The 23,378-nt window shown below is 43.5% G+C and overlaps 1 protein-coding gene and 1 long non-coding RNA gene across 3 annotated transcripts in view; one reads left to right on the forward strand and one right to left on the reverse strand.

The window, feature by feature from the left end:
- Positions 1–23,378, forward strand: part of lama1 (laminin, alpha 1) — a 36,855-nt gene that overhangs the window by 2,951 nt on the left and 10,526 nt on the right. The window contains exons 2-36 of one of the 2 annotated variants that reach the window (XM_035530600.2): positions 1,194–1,364; positions 1,660–1,772; positions 6,562–6,804; positions 7,677–7,856; positions 8,156–8,245; positions 9,087–9,204; positions 9,440–9,618; positions 10,120–10,225; positions 10,572–10,729; positions 10,819–10,959; positions 11,140–11,304; positions 12,155–12,259; positions 12,378–12,592; positions 12,881–12,992; positions 13,132–13,242; positions 13,653–13,780; positions 14,407–14,493; positions 14,630–14,841; positions 15,161–15,267; positions 16,124–16,304; positions 16,482–16,618; positions 16,731–16,964; positions 17,267–17,410; positions 18,444–18,626; positions 19,104–19,289; positions 19,739–19,866; positions 20,099–20,219; positions 20,496–20,636; positions 20,803–20,921; positions 21,111–21,391; positions 21,722–21,864; positions 22,059–22,157; positions 22,251–22,362; positions 22,670–22,826; positions 23,079–23,289. In XM_035530600.2, the coding sequence (XP_035386493.2) occupies positions 1,194–1,364; positions 1,660–1,772; positions 6,562–6,804; positions 7,677–7,856; positions 8,156–8,245; positions 9,087–9,204; positions 9,440–9,618; positions 10,120–10,225; positions 10,572–10,729; positions 10,819–10,959; positions 11,140–11,304; positions 12,155–12,259; positions 12,378–12,592; positions 12,881–12,992; positions 13,132–13,242; positions 13,653–13,780; positions 14,407–14,493; positions 14,630–14,841; positions 15,161–15,267; positions 16,124–16,304; positions 16,482–16,618; positions 16,731–16,964; positions 17,267–17,410; positions 18,444–18,626; positions 19,104–19,289; positions 19,739–19,866; positions 20,099–20,219; positions 20,496–20,636; positions 20,803–20,921; positions 21,111–21,391; positions 21,722–21,864; positions 22,059–22,157; positions 22,251–22,362; positions 22,670–22,826; positions 23,079–23,289 (5,318 nt within the window). The remainder of the gene's footprint in view (positions 1–1,193; positions 1,365–1,659; positions 1,773–6,561; positions 6,805–7,676; positions 7,857–8,155; positions 8,246–9,086; positions 9,205–9,439; positions 9,619–10,119; positions 10,226–10,571; positions 10,730–10,818; positions 10,960–11,139; positions 11,305–12,154; positions 12,260–12,377; positions 12,593–12,880; positions 12,993–13,131; positions 13,243–13,652; positions 13,781–14,406; positions 14,494–14,629; positions 14,842–15,160; positions 15,268–16,123; positions 16,305–16,481; positions 16,619–16,730; positions 16,965–17,266; positions 17,411–18,443; positions 18,627–19,103; positions 19,290–19,738; positions 19,867–20,098; positions 20,220–20,495; positions 20,637–20,802; positions 20,922–21,110; positions 21,392–21,721; positions 21,865–22,058; positions 22,158–22,250; positions 22,363–22,669; positions 22,827–23,078; positions 23,290–23,378) is intronic. The other variant, XM_081696123.1, reaches the window with a different exon arrangement.
- Positions 241–7,763, reverse strand: LOC145651140 (uncharacterized). The gene is made up of 4 exons (XR_014116874.1): positions 7,655–7,763; positions 6,818–6,954; positions 6,580–6,734; positions 241–834 (listed from the first exon to the last, which is right to left on the reverse strand). It is a non-coding gene; the product is annotated as an uncharacterized LOC145651140 (long non-coding RNA).

Consider the following 23,378-nt stretch of genomic DNA (forward strand, 5'->3'; position numbering starts at 1 on the left):
GCTTTGCAAACCTTCAATAACTGAATCTTTAACCGGGGAAGTGGATATTTCGAGGGAAAGAAAAGCCAGTGGTCCACCCCCTGTCTGTGACGTGCAAATTAGAGCAGGCCAGATGTGCTTTGCAATTAGTGCCTTTATTTATTTGCCTCTTCATCTGTGGGCCTTTTGAAGTCTGCTATGCTCAGCAGCACTGCTTTCAGATTCCAGAATCAAGTCTGATTGCTTCATAATCCTTTCAGTGGCTAAGTCTGAAAAAAGGAGCTCTTTAGCTCTTTACTTGCATCAGTCTCCTTCATTTAGCTTGCTAACCAAAGTTCTTAGTGGGTAACAGATCATCCCTTTGATTGGGTTTAGTATAGACTGACGTGCCTGAAATAGAACTTTGGAAACTGATTTAGTCTTTGTCTTGCTATAAGTGGGTGGCACATGTTCTCTCACTCATGCAGGCACCAATTTACCAATTACTTTAAAGGATAGATAAAAGTTCTGCAGTGGTTGAATAACAACTCACCACTTCCTTAAGCTCTGTGGTATTAGTTTCCCTTATGTCTTTCTGAACAATGTGGCCCTGCTTTAAAATCCTGCTTCACATGGACATGACCTGGTGATGGAAGCAGTGCCAGTGTGTGAGTTCCCTCTTACTTAAGCCTGTGCTTATCTTTGCTTGCTATAATGAGTGGTCAGAAACAGAAAAGGATGGGGGTTCCAGTCACCAAAGAAGGTCTGCTCACATGAATAGATGGCTGCCATTGTCAATTGTCCAACATGTAATCATTGGGCCCTCAATGGCTGTGCGCAGACGTGTGGGTGGATGGTGGGGTCAAGCTTCAAAGACTGTGGAGAGGGGGAGTATGGAGTGAGGAGAACATTAGAATGGGAAAGGGAAAGATTGGGATGTGTGCTGATTGATGCTGAGAGAAGGCTGCTTCCACTTAAGATTGCAGCACAGATGGGCTACACAGTAGTAGGTTAAGCTTCAAGCCTTGGTTCTTTTCTCCTGAAGCCATTTTGCCATTCTGCCATTATTTAGTGATTGTAAAGTCAGCATGATGTGCAAGAATATGGATTTCAAACCATTATTCAGTTATAAAATGTCACACATTAATTTGCTCCAGATATCTTGCTCTGTAATAATGTTAATATGTATTTACACATTCAAAGTGTCTGCAAGCTCACTCTCTTTCTCCCTCTAGGTCTCTTTCCTGCAATTCTGAACCTGGCCAGCAATTCTGAGATCAGTACTAATGCCACATGTGGGAACCCTCATCCTGAGATGTACTGTAAGCTGGTGGAGCATGTCCCTGGCAGACGCATCCGTAACCCCCAGTGCCGGACATGTGATGCTAACAGCACTAACCCCAAAGGTACAGCTTTCTGTTTTCACTTTGATCCGGGACATTTGTTCTCCATCATCTCCAGCTGTATTTCCAGACATCTGAGTTACAGTTGCAGACAAAGCCTCTGAGTCATAGGCCTTGTCTGAGATTCACTGCCTGATTTTACAGCTTTGTGTCAAGATCATCCTAGTTAAGTTGTGCAATATCTGATATCTGACACTGATCAACTGAACTACTTTGAAAGGGCTTATGGTTGTCAAGTATCCTTTTTAGCACATTACTTAAAGCAAGTTCATAAATTAAAGCAAGGTTTGTTTAACAGAGCGACATCCTATCAGCAATGCTATTGATGGCACCAATCAATGGTGGCAGAGTCCGAGCATTAAAAATGGGCGCCAGTTCCACTGGGTCACCATCACACTGGATCTACGACAGGTAAGACTGCTGTCACAGTCAACGCATACGCCACCAGTGTGTTACTGGCTACACATGTTAAAGTTTTCCAGTGTGCAGTAGAAGGTAAAATTTGAGTTGCCAATATGATGACTGCCTTTGAATCTGAAGGTGGTCTAATCAGGTTCAACATAAGTGTGGTTGATATTCCATCAGCCTCCTCACAGTCTTGTAGAAGTGATTACTGTGTTTAATGTGGTCAGGGTTAGTTTAGGGTTTGCTGTGTTCACACTGATCCCAACTGCAGATGCTAACTTCTTCCACACCATCGTCCCTAGTGCCCTTCTCCACAACAGGCTGTCACCAGCAGCCGGCATAGGGGGCTTCTGCTGAAATCAGACCCCAGGACAGGAAATACACACTGGTCCATTTCCTTCTACTCCTCCTCGACACCTAAACGATTAACATTCTGCAGCTGCACTAGGCCTGCTGGCCTACCTTCCAGTCATCAGCACACCATCAGATATGGGAGACTGTAATCTACTGTAACCTATGCCCTATCGATTTATAGACATGTGCTGGATTTCCTCACACTCAGGAAATGGCCATCTGCATGTGAGGCAAAGGATATCAGTTTAAATCTCCTCTTAGTTAGAGTGGGGTTTAGGGCACTACTCTACAGTAGTAGAGCTAGCGAAAGTTTAGGATGAAGAGTATACAAGACATCAGTTCTGGAGACATGTCCCTGTGGAGTTTAATATTTTATCAGATACACACTGCTAAATCTGCATTTAAGATTAGGAGAGTCTAGACTTCACAATTCAGTTCAGCCAATATATCAGTTCAGAATGCTCTGTAATGTGCCCTGAATGAGAACTGTTAGTCCCTGTTCCCACTGACAAAATGAACTGTAGGCTTTATAGGCTGTTTCCTCCCAGGCTTTCACTGTGGGCAGCACGTCCACGTTACTACAGAAGCCATGCCAACTCGACAAAATTAGCACTCCTAATTATTTTATGGATTGTGGGATTTCTAATACTACTAATCAGTGAAAGAAATTGTCATTTATCTCTTCTTATTACAAGGGTCCTGCCTCCACAGAACTAAAGCTTTAGACAACAAAAACAGCTAAGTGACATTGTTATCTTATTAAATGGACCAAATGGTTTGCGCTATAGAGAACGGTTCTGTAGTTCATCACAGTGTTTCTTTGCTAAGTTATAAATATGTTTAGGGCCAGCAACACCTGTTCAATTTGAAGCAGCAGACATATTGCTGCTTTGGCTGCATTAATTGTAGCCTCTCCAGAGTTGTTATTTACAAAGGTCTAAACAGTGGGAGTGACTACATAATTACTGTTGCAGTAGCTGTGCTTTCTCACTGTGGGCCCATCAGGATGTCAGTCATTTTTCTCATTTTTCTCCTTCTGCATCTATCCCACTTTTGTTTTTTTTATCAGAATATTATCTGTAATGTAAGCCCGAGTGCCGCAGGGCGTGGAGCAGGACGCACAGACTCCCTCGACATTGTGAAACATTTAATAACACAACATGTAACAGACAACGGTGGCACTCACACATGACATTAACAGAGAACATAAACACACTTAACCCTAACAACGATTGTAACATGAACGCAATCTAGACAAACATGGATACTAACATAAGCTTTGACTGACAAACAATGACCAACAGTGAGGGACGCACTGACAGGGGTTTAAATAGACTAACAAACACTAACAATTAACCCCGTACAGGTGCGTGCCCTCACGGGTGTGTGGCCACAAACAAGCGTGAACCCCCCTGCATGCGGCAGGCCGTACCATGTGACAGGTGGGGGGGGGGGGGGGGGCATCCTGTGACAATATCACAGATAATGGGGTGAACACTGGACACTTTGTATGTATCAATAATATTTTATGCTTCTAAACTCGTTATTCCGAAATGCGTTAATGCCATGCTTTATTTACTATTCTGCTCATTCTTTACAGGCGACTTTGATGTGAGACGTGTGTAGTTGGGAGTGGGGGGTGGTGGACCACATGTGTATGGACCACATTCTTGAATTTCTCTTGTAGCCAGCATAGTTACATTCATAAGGAATCATAAATAGCATGAATGGACTGAAATGAAAAATCCTCCTACTGATGATGTCATAGATAAAAGAAAATGACCAGTCAGTTAGCAAAGAGTGAAAGAGAAGTGTTCATATATGTCCATGTATCATGGCCAGTATTGTTCATATTCCTTCCTCACAGCACGCATTGCTTGAGCACACAGCATAAAGAAAATCAGAAATCCCACAATCAGAACATCCACAGTTAGCCACAGTTAGCCACAGAAAAAAGCGCTTATTTGGGATTCACAGTTCCAGTGGGAGAATTTAAGGCTTAGTCCAACCACATAAAAAGAGATGCATTTGGCCACAGGCATTCCTGTAGTCTGGGGTAAAGATGAGTCAGGCTTTTGTCTGAGTTTGAGAGAGTGGGGGAGGGGCGTGCAGGGGGAGGGGTGGACACAATACAGGTCGGAACAAAGCAGGCCAGCATCATAGAGGCCAGGCCAGGAGCCTGGGGCCAGGGCCAAACACCCAGCATTAACTGATGCTACACTAGAAACCAAATACAGCAGCACCTGGGCTGAGTGAATAGTTCATTCAAAAGTTCAGGAAAATGCAGTCGGTAATCTGATGTTAATATAAATATAGATAAATCTAGATTTGGCCAGTAGGTCCTATAGTCCTCAAAGCAAATTTAGCATAATGCTATTTTAAAGTATTAAATAAGTAATCTAGATAGGTATTCCAGATATGTACTCCAGATAACTACTCCAGATAAGTACTCCAGCATGCACTAAGCATGCTTTCAGTGTTTAAAAAGTTTGCATAAAAGTATCTTACACAGTGTGCAGTCTTCCTCAGACTGTTAATGTGAATCTCATGTGATGGGCCCAGGTGCCTCACTGACTGTGTGTCACCTCTGGGAGGTGTATAATGCATTTTGTTTACTGCCATGTGGAGACCACCCTCTTCTTCAGAAAGTGTGAAGCAAGTTGTTAGTGTGTGCATGTGAGTGCCAACACAGCTGGACCAGCCAGCCTGTAGGTGTTTGGACAGTAGAGCCTGGGTGTTTGCAGTGGCCTTGGTGGGCTGCCTGGCATGCCCCAAAGGATGAGACAACCCCAAATGGTTGCTCCTCTGTTTGTTTAACTTGGGGCTGTTAATTGGATCAGGACTTAGTTCCCTGATTAGAGAATGAAGTGTTTGCTGTTGTTGCTTTTTCAGGGTCTGCAAATGTGTCATTATGTGTTTGCTACTGATGGGATTAAAAAATGGCTTCTTTACTGTGCAATATTTACCTCCACTGGAAAATAATTGACTGCTCTTCAAATCATCCAGTCATTGTAGACAAAATTATTTCTTGCTCAAGGCTAAGTGACATTTATATGGTATCAGAAGAGGTGCAACATAATTACAGAAAGTATACTATCAGAAAAAGAACAATCTTATTTAGAAACTTTGGTACATAGTACCTTTCTTCATGCTTTATGAAGCACACAGTTGTTGATATGAAAAATGTTTACTTTTTCAAAGTTTACAATTTTTAACATATCTCTTTTATTCTTAAGAATGTTTCCTAGGTAATGTTTCTACTGCTTTTTCCACAGCAACCATGTTATTTTCCACAGCAACCATTCATAAAACAAAATGTGACTACCTTGTGCATGACAAAGTCATTAAACATGTTAGAGGTTGTTGGTTTGAGAAGTGAATTGAAAACGCACCCAGTAATAGAAATCTACACACTCCTTTGACTTCTATTTGTAGGGGAGTACTGTGAATCTTTTGGCTTCAGATCCAGAGAGTTTGATCTGAAGTGTGCAATAAAGACATAAAATTTCTAACACACTAATGACAAGCCCTTCTCCCTGAAGAGACAGCAAAGCAGCACTGCCTTGGTGGAAGATGCTTGCGTGTTTGTTTGCCTCATCACCTTGACGTTGCTAAGCTGCCTGCAAACAGGAGGCTCAGAGACCACCAGGACATCAAAGCAAAAGGGAAATGGAGAAGAAGATGAAACACAAACATGTCAGCTGCATGTTGAACTGTGAACTTTGAAACCTGTGTTTTCACAGAAATACAATTATGCCAAAGTGCCTGGCTAGTGGCATGAACAGCTTGAGCCCTCATTCATGCTCTCTGTAGGTCAGTGCCGGGGGTTCGGTTGCCCCTCACTATGGAGATGAATTCTCCCATGCCATTTAAAGTGTGATTCCTGCTGTGGTTCTCTACAGCATTTTAGTATGTTGTGGCTTTATAAAGAGGCGAGTGTGAAAACCAAGCGTCTACATTTGAGGCTGATTAGGGGAGTGTGAGGAGAACAAGACACAGGAATGGAGCTAGACCTGGCAACCCCAGCATGGTTTGGAGCAAAGGGATGCCATGAAGGGGGGGTTTGTTCAAAGAGCCTGTCCCAACCTGTTCTGCATGAGGGGTGGGAGAGAAGCTGTGACAATGAGAGAGAGACGAAGACAGATCAGAATGGAGGACAGATGACTTCAGTCCACGCAATCAGCAGAAGCAGTGAAAGAGACACTGAAATGCATGTTAGAGGGCAAAGAGAAGCCTGAAAGAGCTCTAGAAACCAAGCACTGTATCTGTATAAAACAGTGGACAGGATGAACCGCATTTAAAAAGCATTCACTTCTCACTTGAAAGGAGAAGAAAAAGTTCACTCCCAGCAGAGACTTTAAGTATTACACACATGTCTGAATATGAACTGAAACAGTAGTGTTAAAGTGACAAAAAGGTGTTTTAACTCTTAATCAAACAGGTCTTCCAGGTAGCTTACATCATTATCAAGGCAGCGAACTCTCCACGGCCAGGGAACTGGATTCTGGAGCGGTCTTTGGATGGCATGGAGTTCCAGCCCTGGCAGTACTATGCCATCAGTGACACAGAGTGCCTGACCCGCTACAACATCACACCTCGCCTGGGCCCTCCCACCTACAAGAGAGACAACGAAGTCATCTGCACTTCCTACTATTCCCGCCTGGTGCCCCTGGAACATGGAGAGGTGAGCAGCTCACCCATAAATGCTTGCTTTCGGTAATCCGACCACTCCTGTTCATATGCTGTAGCAGTTGCTCTGTGCTCTCCAGGGTTATGCTACGGGCATTGTTCTGCTTGTAAGTTCTTTGTGTCACTACAGACGTATTCTGCAATCCTGGTGGAAAGACCACAGAATTGGTTGTTATTGTGTTATTAAGGCTTCTGTTCTGACAGTTTGCAAATCCATCTGAAATGGAGGAGGAATGTAATTTTGTGAATGGGAATGTGGCAGGGTGTCCCTGCAGTGAGAGCTAGTCTGGCAGTAATCCAGCTCCAAGCATCTGACTGGGCTAGGGAACAATAAACAATGCCTGTCCAGAGCTGGTCTAGTCCTAAATCCACTGAGTGAAACACTGAGTTACTGAGACAGAGACTGCTCCACTCATTCAAATATCCATCTTTACAAGAGATAGGCTATGCATTTGTGTTATGATATACATCTGCTACAATGCCAGCATAAATACTGTTTAGGGATGCAAGTCTGCTACTTATAGTGTCATCATACATATTTCTCCATATATAAACCACAACACTCCAAACAAATACAGATACTATATTCAATTCTATACTTAAACCCTATTAGAGTCTCAAGTTATTCTTGGTCATTGTAATTAATATGGGTTCATCATATATAATGCTATATATTGTGTTTTAATTACATACAAGTGTCGTTGTTTGTTGTTACTGGCTCGGACTGCAGTAGGTGAAGATTCATGTTAGTCTTTCAGTTTGCATTACATTAGCAGTAGTGATAGGCTGACATCTATAAGTCCATACAGGCTTGAGATCAGTGCTAGTGTGCTGATGTGTCTCACCTCTCCTCCTTCATCTGCATAGATCCACACATCTGTGATAAACGGGCGACCGGGCGCTGACGACCTGACCCCTGAACTGCTGGAGTTCACCTCCGCCCGTTACATCCGCCTGCGTCTGCAACGTATCCGCACACTCAACGCCGACCTCATGACCCTCAGCTACCGTGACCCCAAAGACGTGGACCCAATCGTCACTCGGCGGGTGGGCATTCACTTTCTTGGATGGAGAAATACCAGCAGTAATGCTGGTTTTGTAATAAAAACCAATCTAATCCTAAATATAATTTTTCAATTAACAAGATAATATACAGAATCGTATTGCTTATTAATAACCATACCGCATGGCATGGCATTCAACAGAGACATAATTTGATTCCCTTTTTGAAGCAGAGAGTGAACCCCAATGTGTCATATCGCTGTACTGATAACTGGTCTCTCTTTTAGAGTGAAGTTTTCTTTTGTAATGTGGCTCTCCCTCTCCATGCTCTCTCTTGTCTTCAGTATTTCTACTCAATCAAGGACATCTCAGTAGGAGGGATGTGCATCTGCTATGGTCACGCCCAGAGTTGCCCCTGGGACCCTGTTACCAAGGTAACAGAATGCAGTATTCACTTCTCTGTCAGCAAATTTGAACACAGCCTGTCAGTCAAATAAGATTACCGTGATAATGTGAAATTCCACCAGTGTCTCTGATACCAGGCTAATGATTGCCTTTTGTGGCAAAATTATTGCTTTTAATAACATTTTATGTTCAGTGGTAAGTGTTAATGTTTATGTTCACTCAAGACTGTTCAATTCAGAATGACCATTTCAGACTGAAAGATCAACATTAATAGTGCCATTACTGTGTATATGTGATGCAGATTTATTTTAATAATTTTTAATCATTTTAAGCTGTTTTTTACTAAACAGAAATTTGTTTAGTAAAATTGTGAAATATTGAGATCACAAGCTCCATACCATGGCGTAAGAGTGTTCAGAACAAAAAGTGACTAAGGCAGTGACTAAGGAACTGGACCCCTGCAGTTTCGGAGGAATTCATCTAGTATAGTCTGTGTTAAGCAAACTTTGTTGCTTTCACTTTTGTAGCTCAGCAACAGTGAAAATCATGTTAACAAGAGCCTGAAAAAGCAGGTGTAATCCCTGGTCTCTTCATACATACACACACACACACTAACTAACCTGCACAGTGTTGAATGAGTGTTGGGTGAGTTTCAGTCTGGGAATGTGTGTGCAGGGGCCAGGGGTGGGGAATCTGCGCTTGTGTTCTATTGATTGACAGCCTGTGTAAATAGAGAGTATTTCCTTTGGCACTTGTTTTCTCTGCCCTCTCTTTTGTGGTATCATTCTTATATATCTTAGCTTCTCTCTCTCTCTCTCTCTCTCTCTCTCTCTCTCTCTCTCTCTCTCTCTCTCTCTCTCTGTCCTCCAGAAACTGCAGTGTGTATGTGAGCACAATACATGTGGGGAGAGCTGTAATGAGTGTTGCCCTGGCTACCACCAGGAACTGTGGCAACCAGGGACCATCTCCGACGGCAACACATGCGAGAGTAAGAGAAACGCCCATAAGATACTTCAAGTGAAAAATGAGAAAATTGCCAGCTTGTATCTGGATGAGAACTGAAATATGGGTGCATCAGAATGTGGTCACTAATTTCACCTATGCCAGTGTTTTAAGAGCTCTGCTAAGTATTTACCAAGTATTCACAATTAGCACTTACAGTTTCCTGCACTTCCAAGTAACAAATAAAAAAAAGCCCTCTCATTCTCTCTATCACTCACCAGAATGCAACTGTCACAATAAGGCGGAGGACTGTTATTACAACCAGACTGTAGCTGAGCTGCGGATGAGCATGAACACACGCGGCCAGTTCGTGGGGGGTGGAGTGTGTATCAGCTGCATCCAGAATACTGCAGGGGTTAACTGTGAGACTTGTGCTGATGGTTACTACAGACCACACAAGGTAGAAAGCCCTTGTTAAGTGTGTGTGTGTGTGGGGGGGGGTAAGCTTCTGGCCTCCCACACAGCATGTGCTTTATTGCATTTTATTGCATTCACACTGCCTTTGTGTCTGTTGTGTTAACAGATAATGGTTTATCTGTGTGGTCATGGTTGCTGGTCCAGTATCAAGGACAATAACAGTTTAAGCAAAGCACTGTAGTCATTTAAAAGCAGCCATAGCCATATAGCAGTGTTGCCCTTTTTCACTTGTTTGTGGTGGTGGTGCTGCTGCGACCTGTCATCAAAGCTGGTCTACATGTCAAAAGGTCGTAGCAGCAGCAGCAGCCCTGCAGCATGGCCATCACAGAGCTGGGCTCATCACTCGGGTCCTGTGATGGCTGTTAGCATCTGGGATGGATCCAAGATGAAGGCTAATGTGTTGCAGTTGTTTTCTGTTGTTGTTGTGCTGCTGTTAATACTGTTAATATTATTTGGGGTTTTTTTGCCTTGTATTTGGTCTTAGGTTTCTCCGTATGCTAATGAGCCCTGTCTGGAGTGTAATTGTGATATGAGAGGCTCAGTTAGCCATGCCTGTATTAGAGACGACAGCCATGCTAACTCTGTGAAAGGTGACCAACAAACATACAACTACATATACTAACAAAGGCAAACACACGGGCACATTCCTCACATATATTAGGGCTCTCATTGTAAAAGAAACATACCCAGTAAACCAAATATAGCTGTGACACTTTCTTTTTGAAGCTTTCATATGACTCCAAGCAATGTTAAAGAATAGAAAAAAATGTTAACATTGTAACAAATGCATGCTGTTAGCTACCAAATACCATTAATAAAATTAGTCCAAAAGCATCTTGCTAATGTGGTGGCTACTAGAACACCTCACTCGTTCTGCTCGGCTTTGTGCCAAACCTTTCCTTTGGTAATAAACTGTGGCCTTTCTTTGCGGTGCAGGTCTTCTTCCAGGTCAGTGTATATGTAAGGAGGGCTTTGCAGGGGAAAGGTGTGACCGCTGTGCATTTGGCTACAGGGACTTCCCCTTGTGCACACACTGTGAGTGTAGTCTGGAAGGGAGTCATAACATTGACCCATGTACAGAGTGTATCTGCAAGGTAAGATACACGTACACTGTGTGTGAACAGGCAGAGGTTTTATTTTGCTAAGTGGTATGACTGACTGAGTCACTTTTGTGTGTGTGCAGGTCAACGTGATGGGTGCAAACTGTGACCTGTGTAAGCAAGGGTTCTATAACCTGCAAGCCAGCAACCCAGAGGGCTGCACTGAGTGCTTCTGCTTTGGCGTGTCAGATGTGTGTGAGAGCTCCAGCTGGACTACCACCTCGGTATGGTCTCTCTCTCTCACACGCACACACGCACACAGGCACACAGGCATGCTATGTGTTGCTTTTCCTTATTTTATTAATAAATATATGACTGTGCAGCATATCTCGAATATTTATTCTGTGCAAAACTTTACATAGTGTCTGAATTCACAGGAATTCATTAATTCATTGTATCTTTAGATTGTGCACAGAGATGGGTGGCTGCGTCCCTCCATCCACAGCACTCTAGTCTACACCAACCCCATCAGTGAGGACAACCTGATCGTCGCTAACAACAACACGGCAACCAGGAGCTCTTTCTCCATGTCTGCTTGGACTGCACCAGAGCCCTTCCTCGGCAACAAGGTCTCTCTCTCTCTCTCTCTCTCTCTCTCTCTCTCTCTCTCTCTCTCTCTCTCTCTCTCTCTCTCTGCCTCCCTCTTTCTTTGTCTGTCTCATCCTCTCTCCCTTAATCCTATCCATATGTTAATGTTAATAGCACCTTCCCCTCTAATTACACATAATCAGTGACTCATTATTGCATTTAGTTATAATTAGCTTACACATGACCGGAGTGACTCGTAATATTTGTAGCTGTTGATCCCTTGGGTGATTAATGAAATTGAAATAAGTAATTATCCTTCTCACTAACACCAGTTCTAAGTGAAGGGGGAGGCAATTATCATTAGAAATGGCTCCCATTTATAGGTCCTGCTCCCATGTTAGTACAGAAATGAAATATCCAACAGGTGTCCAGCTATTGCCTGCAGCTATGAATGAATGCTTTGCAGGTCATTATTTGTAGACAAGCAGCTTTTGAAAGCATACTCATAATATCTAGCTTTAAGCGTGTACCTCCCTGGATGATTTATATAGAAGTTGCTTGCACCTTGTATTTTAATGATGGTTTCAGTTCTAATGATAGTGAACTGGCCTCAGGTAATTGCACTGATATTAAAAGAAAATGATAATATATGGCTTGGGTTTAATATTTATTGATTTATTGACCAGCGGAGACCTCTCTGTTTCTCAGTAGGCCCCTCTGCACAATGAAAAGGAAATATTATCAAATAATGTAAAACTAAAAATAATTAAAAACATGTATGACATTTTTATTAAACACACATGCGCACACACACACACACACACACACATCTGACAACTAGTCCACGATCAAGGCTGAAGTTAATCTTTGCTTGGTGTTTTCTCTCCATAGGTGACGGCTTATGGAACCTTTCTGAACTACAGTGTGGCATATGACGTTTCAGTGGACAGTAATGTGGACAAAACTCTTCCTTCCCATTTTGATGTGATTATTGAGGTAATGTATGTGCTTCTGTGCATCTGCTTTATTACTGAAACACAGTGGAAATATTTGACTCAAATTCATTGGGGTAATCCATCGTCTGGTCCTGTGTGTGCCTTTGTGGCGTCCCCAGGGGAACGGGAGGACCTTGCAGCAGCTGCAGGCCCACCTCGTGCTCCTGAGTCCACATGGCGAGCAGCAGGTAGCTCTGGAGCTCACAGCACATGTCTTCATGGACGCACACACGCGGCGGCCGGCACAGCGAGACGAGCTGATGAGTGTGCTGGCGGACGTAGCCAGCCTCCGCATCAGAGCACACCTCAACGTCAGCGTGGAGGGGGTGCTGCGGTGAGACAAACACACTCACACACACACGCTCACACACACTGGCAACTGATTAACATGAGTCCATCAGCTTCAGTCACCTTTGTCCAGAAGCCATAGGACTAACCAGACAATGATATTAAACAAAATTCATTTGAATAGAACTAAGCCAAATGGCTGGCCCACCTGTCGGCTGGCCCACCAGGAGAGTGTGCTTGACCTGTCTCTGGGATTTTTCTTGTGAAGTACAGCACAAGTTCACCCCCCACCACAACCCCCCGGGGCTCTGTGTGTGTGTGTGTGTGTGTGCAGGCTGAGCTCTGTGTCTATGGCTATGGCGGATCACACCTCCACAGGCTCTGTCCCGGCGCTTGATGTTGAGCAGTGTGAATGTCCGTGGGGATACGCTGGGACATCCTGCGAGGTAGGAGCACAGACACACCCTGATAGAGGACTTTAGCAAACTGGAACAAATAGAGCTAACACCATGCCTCTCTCTTATCTCTCTCTGCCATGCTTTTTCTGTCTAATCTCCCTCTCGTCATCTCTCCCTCTCTCTCCAGTACTGTATTTCTGGGTTTTATCGAGTCGGTGGCATCCTGTTTGGGGGAAACTGTCTGCAGTGTGAGTGTAACGATCATGCCACTGAGTGTGATATCAACGGAGTGTGTCAGGTGAGATCTGCATGGTTTTTATGCAGGTAATGTGTATGTGATCTTAAATCTGTATGTGATCTTAAATCTGTTGAACTCAGCTACTACTCAGTATGGCAGGCATTAGCCAAAGTAGGGCAGCATTATTTACTAAAAAAGAGCAATAAAAAAATCTAGCATGCCAATGTTGTACCTAGTAACAGTACATGGAGCACATAGCAGTCAGGTTGCTATGGCCTGCAGCGTGTGTGTGTGTGTGTGCGTGTGTGTCTGTGTGTGTGTGTGTGTGTGTGTGTGTGTGTGTGTGTGTGTGTGTGTGTGTGTGTGTGTGTGTGTGTATGTGTATGTGTGTCTGTGTCCGTCTGTGTGTGTGTGTCTGTGTCTGTGTGTGTGTGTTTGAGTGAAACACTGAATCCTTAATTCTTCTCCAGGGCTGCTCTCATAACACTACAGGACCCCACTGTGACCAGTGCCTGCCAGGTTACTATGGCGACCCCACAGAGGGCACAGGAGAAGACTGCCAGCGATGCGCCTGCCCGTTGACACTGGCGTCCAACAAGTGAGTTAGTGTGTGTGTGTGTGTGTGTTTGTTTCACTGAGTGGAATTAAGGCTCTACTGTTTGTTTTTAAAGCTCTACACGGCATACCTATATCTCTGATCAGCCTCCATTCCACCCCTTGAGTCATACAATTTACTAATCCAATCTAGTAATCAGAAGGTTGAGACGTTGCACAGGCTTTCTCAGTGGCTACTCAAAACTCTGGAACACTCTCCTGTTTTTTCATTAAATCATCCCCACAATAAAATAGAATTTATTTTCACACACATCTGAGTCCATTTAAAGATCATACTTTCAGTTTACTGTTCTTTGGTTCTGTCTTGGTTCTTTCTGTCTCATTGTCTGTTGCTCTGCTTTTTTTGTTCCTTTATTATATTTTCTCTATGCATGTTACTTTTAATTATTTTAGTTTAAGTCTTCTGTAGCACTTGCTTTTTGTTTAGTTTAGTCTATTTTCTTTGTCCGATTTTAATTTATCTAATTGTTCAGCACTTGCCAGACCACTCTCAGGTCTTATTATCCTCTGAGCGCATGGAGTCAGCCAGATGTCAGTTTATGTTTATGTTGTTGATGTTTATATTTTTATGTTTTTGTTGTTGATTTTTTTTGTTGTTTGTATGACCAGCTTCAGTCCCACCTGCTCTGTACAAGGTCCAGGAGAGGTGACGTGTGATCAGTGTGAGCAGGGATACACAGGAGCCCAGTGTGAGAGGTACACTTAGCACAGTTGTGCCTGGCCACCAGCAAAGGGTCCTGCACAGTCTCACAGTCAAAGTGAAGGCAGACTATTGAGGAGCAACTAGCGAACCCAGCTCCTCCCTCAGTGCCAATTCTCCTACCATTCTCAGGTGTGCTAATGGGTACTACGGCAACCCCACCGTGCCAGGTCAGAGGTGCTCTGTGTGTGAGTGTAACGGCAACGTGGACCCATTGGAAGTGGGCCACTGCGACGGTGTGACGGGTGAATGTGTGAAGTGTGTGGGACACACTGCGGGGCGACACTGTGAGCATTGTCAGGACGGCTTCTACGGTGACGCCATCGCAGCGAAGAATTGCCAAGGTGCGAACCCTAGAGAGTTTGAGCTTTCTATCATCACAGACTTGAAAATCACTTTAAAACACTGCTAACATCTCATGGCTAAACAGTATGATGACATTTCATCATGATTTATTTATTGCATGTGTAATCCTTTATGATATTATGAAAAATATCATGGTAAGTAACTTAAAATATATGTTAGCGCCATCTAGAGGACAGTAATTTTGTTGAATGTTCTTGTTTTTGCAATCCGTTTGTACTGAGTTTCAAATCAACAGCATTTGACAGGCACATTTTGCTTTATACAGCATCATTGTTGTGTGTTTTATTTTGTTTTTAGCCTGTGGCTGCCATGGCAATGGCTCGGCCTCCAGCGTGTGTAACGTTGTTACTGGCCAGTGTGAGTGTAAGGCCAATGTGGCGGGGGATAAGTGTGACCACTGCCAGGTAATGTTCATTCATTCATTCATTTATTCAGTTGGTTCTTTCAGTCATTTATATACCATGTTATTAATTTGCCATGCGAAGTTATTATCTTATAGATAATTTAACAATTCATTCATACTTTCATAGGGTAGTGGCTTTTTTACCAATAGTGGCAGTAAATGTCACGGATCTTTGTTTGTTATGCACTGACTGTGCACAGTGCTGTCTGTCATGTTCCCATGTGTTGCACTCACTGCTCCGTGGGGCTGCTGCCATGGGTTCTGAATATGCATAAGTGTGATCGGATGTTCATTTGCACTCCTGTGGGTGGATAGTGGGGGAAAGGTGGGTGTGGACCGGAAGGGACTTTGGCTGGATGTGGACGTTAAAAGGGCGCAGCTGTTCCTCCAGCCCAGTGTCAGATGCTTGGGCTGGGGTAAGCGGTGACAACTGAGGCCAGGCAGTCTGGAGCTCTGCTGGGGCCTTCTTGGATATGAAAGACTTCACATTTGGCCAAGTGGCTTAATCGAGATGAATAACAGAGTCTCCATTTGGCATTGGGATAATAATTGCTCACTGTTTGCTATGGCAAGCTGTTCAGTAGTGAGAGCTCACAGCCTTACCACTGTCACTGTGCTTTTCTCTGTTCGTACTAAAGAAAGACCAAGCATTTAGATTTCTTTTGCTAGAAGTGTAATATTTTTCTGTAATATTCATATAACCTCACTTTTTCCTTTGTGTAAGGGAATATAATATACATATAACCTCACTTTTTCCTTTGTTTAAGGCAATTTAAAATGCATATATCCTCACATTTTCCTTTGTTTTGCTATATGGTTGGATGGTTGATTAACCAAAGATGTTTTATGTTCATCAGGATGGTTTCCATGGCATTAACAGTGGTGATGGTTGTAAGGCATGCCAATGCAACCGGTCAGGATCAGTTTCAGAAGCATGTGATGAAGATGGTCAGTGCCATTGTACCACTGGGGTAGCAGGGGACAAGTGTGACCATTGCAAACATGGCTACTACAACTTCAGCGATAGTGGCTGCACATGTAAGATGTCTCTCTGCAGTTTGCCACACTGCGAGGTTGAGTTTGATTACTGCGTCATGACAGAGCATATGTAAATCTTTCAGTTAAAATCCACAGAACTGATTAAAAATAAAAGCTTAATGCGGAGTGATTGAAAGTTTAAGCTTCTTCACTAAACTCTTCTTTTCTTGTTTGCAGTGTGTGATTGCGCTTACACATACGGTAATTGCAACGCCAAGACAGGCATGTGTATCTGCCCACCCCACACTACAGGAGAGAAATGTGAACTGTGTGAGGCCAATCACTGGCATCAAGATGGGGTGACCGGATGCAAGGTAACATGAATAAGACCTTTGTTGCATAGACACACACACACATGCACCACACACATACACACATGCACACACTCAGCCGAGTAACCGAGCCTCTTTGTGTGTTTTTCCCTAGCCATGTGAATGCAGTGTGCCAGGCTCAAACTCGTCCCAGTGTGATCTTCTTAGTGGTCAGTGCATGTGCAGACCTCAGTTTGCCAGTCAGAAATGCGACCGATGCGCTGTAGGCTTCAGGAAGTTCCCAGAGTGCACTGCATGCAAATGCGACATCAATGGCACTCGGGAGGAGTTTTGTGATGAGGACATGGGAGTGTGTGGATGTGAGGACCATGGACACTGTGTGTGCAAGGTGCGGTTACAGCTCCCCCTAGTGGTTGTGCTACTCTTATAACTCTTTGGTAGAAAGTGTGGAAAACACATTCAGCCATCTATCTTCCTTTAGAATTTATAATGATATAATAAAGAGTATTCTGCCTCTACCTATGAACTATATTGTTATTTTGGCCTCTCTACAGGTCATTAAAATATTATTCATAAAGCATGGAAAAAAGTGAAAATATACAACAAATGCAATAAAATATAAAGTGATGCATTAAATGATGCTTGCATTAGCACTTACATTAGCTCTTTTTCTGTCTCGCTGCCCTACAGGATAATGTTGGTGGTAATGAATGTAATGAGTGTAAGAGTGGGACATTTGGCCTGTGGGGGCCAAATCCAGCCGGCTGCAGTCCCTGTTTCTGTTTTGGGGTGTCCTCTGTCTGTGAGGAGCTCAGCGGTCTGGTCAGAGTAGCGGTGAGTCTACCCTCTTTTCCAGTTTCACTATCATGATATAATTCCTGAAATGCACTGTAGAAACAAACGTGGCATGGCACATTGAAGTGAGAAAAGATTCTCCGAAGCTCACTAATATGCAGTCTAATAAGTGCACACTGGACACACACTGGAGTATGAAGTTGACAAAAACAGTAGACTCATGTGGAATTGCTATTGAGATGTGCCCCTGCCTGTGCAATGTGGCCTTATAGTGTTTCTCATGCAGGCTCGCACTTAGCCAAAGCAATAGTGAAGGGTTGGAATAGAATGTCTTGCTGGTCAGGTGAAACTTCAAATGGAATGTGTACCCATGGATGATATCATCATCTAACATCAGATGTTCTGTGGCCTGAAGGAGAATTGGAATTGTATATGAACATTACTAATATGCCTGCCAATCCGTTAGTTGCCAAAATGTGTGCTGTCACCCTCCGCTTATTGACATCGGTATTCAGCAGTTTATATTTACATTTATGTTTAGTGAGTGGATGGACTTATTCAGAGTAACTTGCAAAAACTGTGCATAGAAGGTAAAGTGATTCTAACACTGAAAGTCTTATAGAGTTCTTATCAGATTCTTATCTTAGCTTGATCCTAGCTGGTTGTGCAAGTGTAACATTTCACAGTGAAATAATATGAGTACAGAATCATAATTTATATTTAGCAAAGCGGGTCGGTAGTACTAAACTAAACTAAAGTATTGGTGGAAGGTTCTGTCAGCTATGGTAGTCTCCCTAAACCTCTGGAATTAGAATCTGCATGTTCAAAGATCAAACAGAACCACCCCAAGGTTTTTAGCACTGTGAAATATAGAATGCTGAGGCTACCAATGGTAGTGGAAAGATTCAATGTTGGAGAATATGTTGCAAATGTGCTCTGTCTTGCCAAGGTCCAAATAGGCCATGCTCAGTTATATGTCACAGGAACCTTTATTTAATGCCAGTCGTTTAATTGCTTGATGCATTCAAACCTACATTGTCTAATTCTTTCAACCTTTCTTTCCCATTGTTAGATCACCCTGGGTCCTGGGACAGAACTGCTGCATGTTGTGAGCCAGAGTGACCCGCAGGGGACGCTGGAGGGTGTGTATCATTCAGAGGGAGGTGTGCTGCTGGATGTGGCTCAGCTGCAGAGTGCCTCCATGTTCCCAGGGCCCTATTACTGGAGACTGCCCCAGCGCTTCCAGGGCAGCAAGGTATAACACTGCCCTCTACAGGACAGGGCTGTTCAACCAAGAGACTAGGGGTTGCAGACATTTGTTTTTCACTAATAACCACACATCTGAACTGAAGATGGTCTTCGTTTGTGAAATCATGTGCTTCTCTGCCAGGTTGTCCCAAAAACCAAGTCTGAGTAGCATTGCTGTAGACCACATCGGCTCATGGGCTAGTGGTGGATTTCTGCTTCAGGATTATATGCCTTCATTATTTGTCCAAGTTACATGTTTTGTAAAACTGTATATTATTCTTAACTCCAAGCTGAATTTTGGATATTATAATTATTATATTATTATATCTGTGACAGTTCATTCTCTAAATGTTTTTTTAATCCTTCAGATTTGGCAAAGCCACAATAACTAAATAAAATAAATCTCTTGCTCTGTCATACAGTTAGAAAGGCAGACTGAGCCAGGTGTAGTGCAGCTCATCCAATGTCTGTTCTCTCCCTGTAGCTGCTCTCCTATGGTGGCGAGCTCTCCTATACTGTGGCCTTCTCGGCGTTGGATGGCTCGGGTCTGTCTAATCATGAGCCCCAGGTGCTGATGAGGGGAGGGCACCTGAGAAAGCTAGTCATCTACACGAACATGCCCGCCCCAGAGAACGGAGTGCGCACCACACAGCGCATCCCCCTCACAGAGGTGAACACTACCCATACACTCCATGTCACGCATCACACATAGATCTGCACCATATGGTACTATTAGAGTGATTGCAACTTGAATCCAATGTATAGGCACACATGAGGCAAGCCAACATATAAAATTTAGAAGTGCACAGCAAGAGGATCAAGATCTGTTTCTACAGTGTCCACATGCTCTGAGAAAATACTTGATAACTATAAGGCATTTCCATTTGAATGGAGCCTTTTGAATTGGGGTACACCACAGAAAAGATGTATTTCCTGGAGTTAGCCACTCTTGTATGTAAATAGGCACATATTTACTGAGCACCCACACATACAAAAGGAGTGCAGTATGGAAGTGTGGGAAAGCAGAGGGAACAGTAGCTGGTTCAGCTCCAAGTGGGTCTGTTCGGAAGACCTATTAGAAGCTGACAGTGAAGTCCTAATCTTTCACTGGCTGAGCAGCACAAGTGGAAGTACTTCAACGCGGTGTCGGAGAAAGCAGTGAGTCGAGCAGACTTCATGGCCATCCTGAGCAATGTGGAGTACATCATCATCAAAGCCTCGTATGGTACAGATCTCCAGCAGAGCAGGTCAGTGCACTGTCCTGAGAACTGCCTCACACACACACTCCCTGGCCCATGCCTTACCTACATATTAATACATCTTGAAGAGTGTCGAAAAAAGTTTTTATCTTTACACAAAAGCTTTGGGCGCTCTCAGAATTCTTGATTCAGAGGCCCAGTGGGCCACAGACAGTGTGTGTTTTTTGGAGTCTTTAGATTTTGTTTGTAAGTCTAACGTGGTGTCTTTGGCTCTCTGCAGGATCTCAAACGTCTCCATGGAGACCGCAGTGGAGGCTGATGAGGCACCAGAGGCTGTTGTGGTGGCCAGGCTGGTGGAGACTTGTGATTGCCCTCCAGGCTATGCTGGCCTGTCCTGCCAGGTAACTACCCCCACATGCCCCCACACACCAAGCCCTAACGCCAGGCCCTCCTGAGCCCTATTCCTTTGGCCTGGCATTATAATACCAGTAACAGTCTCTGGGTATCCATATTCAGACCATGTAGGCACGAGTACTGAGCAGTAGACTCACACTTAAGATTGGAAGTGGTAGAGTGATCTGGGGTATCATCTGTTCTTTTTAATAGAGTTGTGATTTAGTAGTCAGTTATCATTGTGTGTATGTGTGTTTATTTGTGTGTACATGTATCTGCTGTAGGAGTGTGCTCCAGGATACTACAGGCAGCCTGTGTCTGAGCTCAGTATGAGGGGCATGAACAGGCCTCTGATTCAGCCCTGCGTGCCCTGCAGGTGTAACAACCACAGCCTGGCCTGTGACCTGGACACGGGCGAGTGCTTGGTAAGGCAGCTTTCCATATACCACAGCTGCCTATAAGCCTATACTGCATTATGCCATTCTAATCTGTATTTTTCTGGATTTTTGCTCTGTCTTTGCTCTGTTCTGCGTTTACAGAGTAAATAGTAATTTATGTATTAAACATAGCTATTTTTCCCTTTGTACCCAGGGCTGCCAGCACAACACAGCAGGCAAGCAATGTCATCTGTGTGCTCCAGGCTATTATGGCAGGGTGACGGGCTCCATCCGTGACTGCTCCCTTTGTGCCTGTCCATTGCAAAGCAATAGGTAACACTTGCCACCAGCACCCCACCAACTCCTCTACTCTAACATGCATGCAAAACATGACTCAATAAAATACAATACTATTCCATTAGTATTGTAAATAATCTTGTGTTCCTATGAATTATTGTAGCAAAAAAAAAAAAAAGAAATTTGGTTTAAAATTAAAAGTGTATCGATTGGATGTTTGTGCAGTTTCAGCCCCACCTGTGTGCTGGAGGGAGTTGGGGATTACCGTTGCAATGCGTGTAATCCAGGCTACGAGGGACGCTACTGTGAGAGGTGTTCCTTGGGTTACTATGGTAATCCCTCAGAGCCTGGCGGGAAGTGCCAGGTATGTCAGTGCAGTGAGACTGGCTCCCTCCATGAAGTGTGCGATGCACAAACAGGAAAGTGTGTGTGCAAGCCTGGGTTCACAGGTCATCTTTGTGACCAGTGTGCAGACAGACACGTCCTGACCAACAACCAGTGTGTGTGTGAGTATCCTGCATCACACATAAAAACACATGCTCTTATCCTCTCAGTACACACAGTTTAAAAAAATCTTTGCACTATAATTAAATTATGATGGCTCTAATATTTAAATAATGTTTTAAAAATTTAATAATTTTGGACATATTTCACAAAATTGTGCTTTCATGTTTTAGTCATCTGCTGACAGTTATGTTAAATTATACATGATGCTGGTCAAATAGCTAATGTTAAGAGCTGAAGTTGTTTTGAAAGCACAACAAGAGGCTTTAAAAAGGCTTTCATCTCCCTGCTTGATGGATGCCGTGGCGCTAGCTAATGACTGCTCTTCTCAGCATGTGATGATGAATGCACTGGCTTGTTGCTGAATGATGTGGATTCTCTGGAGGCCTTGCTCCAGTCTCTGAACCTGAGCGGCGCCGTCCTGGCCCCCTACAACCTGCTGGTCAGCCTGGAGAACCAAACCCACGAGCTCCAGGTGTGAGCGCAAATCCAGTAATCATCACATATCTGGTTTTGCTAGTTAAGAGGCCAGGACTTTAGGAATTAATCAAATACCAAATGTGTGAAATACTACTAGTGTGAAATGCGTTTTGTGTTTATATTCTAATCTGTATTTAATAATATGTGATAAACACAATAGATTGTGGCTGTTTATTACTGTTCTCATAGACTGCATTATCATCGGAGCAGAATTCAAGCTACCAACTGAGCAGGAGGGAGGAGGATGTTACAGACCTCAGTGAACAAGTGGATATGCTTTATCAAAAGGTTTCAATATTACATCTCGCCTCAGATGTCTTGACTGCAGTGTTATTGGAATGTCTTTCTACAAGTGTGCTGCTTGCCTTCCTCCATTACCAGGCCATGAATATGCTTGCTTTTGGTGAAGATGTTCTTCAGGCTTCTGAAGAGGGGGTTCATCAAGGAAAAGTCCTTCTTGACTTGATTTCCAACATTCATACTGCCATCCAGGGTACGTGACATGCATGTATTCATAGCTATATTCATAACTGTTTGCTAACCTTTTTTAAAAGGCTATAAAACATACACACCATGAGAAAGACTTTTGCATAGTACTAATGTAGTATTACCTAAAGTGATTACCTTATAATACCATGGTGATAATTAACACTATTACCTGTCTTCAATCTTGTCTATAGAACTCTGTAGAAAAGGGTATTTTAATAACTTATTTTGAAGCACTACTGTTCACAAACAGCAAGCATATCACTGATTGTAACAAAGCTGTGGGTCACTCTGCTTGGCTGTGATTGGTCTAGTTGTGGAGGAGGAAGTGGGAAAACTTAATGACACATGGAGGGAAGAGGTGGAAGAAGGCAACAGCACTCTTCTGCAGAAGCAAATGGCCGCCATGCTGGAGAGCATTAGGTCCACTGACTTGGCCAGCAGCAGTACAGCTGCTGAAGATGAACTCAGGTACACTCCTCACCTGCTTCACTGTGTCACTTCAAGAAGCTGGAAGAGAACTCTGATTTTTCTGCACAGCATTCATAATATCCGTGTAATACTTTGAAATATAATTTTAGAACACAGTTCTATTTATTTATTTATTTATCAAAGAGCTTTGGGCTTTTGGACTATAGGCTGTATAGGAAATATGATAAACAAAATGTCATAGCTCATACAACGTGTTCAGTGTGTGTAATCTCTTATGTCTGGTGTTGGCAGAGCTGCAATGGCTGTGCTCAAGAGCATACAAAAGGATATACTGGAGGTCTCATATCACACCCAAACCCTGAAGCAGAACGTCTCCACAGCACTGTCCAGATATACCCAGCAGCTCCAGGAGTCCCGAGAGCTCCTTAACACAGCTGAGAGCCGCACCAATGACACAGAACACCTTCTGAAGAACATTCACAACAACCTGGAGAAGTTCATGGTGAGCGTTTCTCTAAGATTGTGATATATGGTTAGTTGTTTGGTTGCTTATTAGAATAAGATTATAGAAGAATGCATGGATGAATCTAC

The sequence above is a fragment of the Electrophorus electricus genome, chromosome 14 (assembly GCF_041902795.1).
Source record: "Electrophorus electricus isolate QZ-2024a chromosome 14, ASM4190279v1, whole genome shotgun sequence".
In the NCBI taxonomy this organism is placed as follows: domain Eukaryota; kingdom Metazoa; phylum Chordata; class Actinopteri; order Gymnotiformes; family Gymnotidae; genus Electrophorus; species Electrophorus electricus.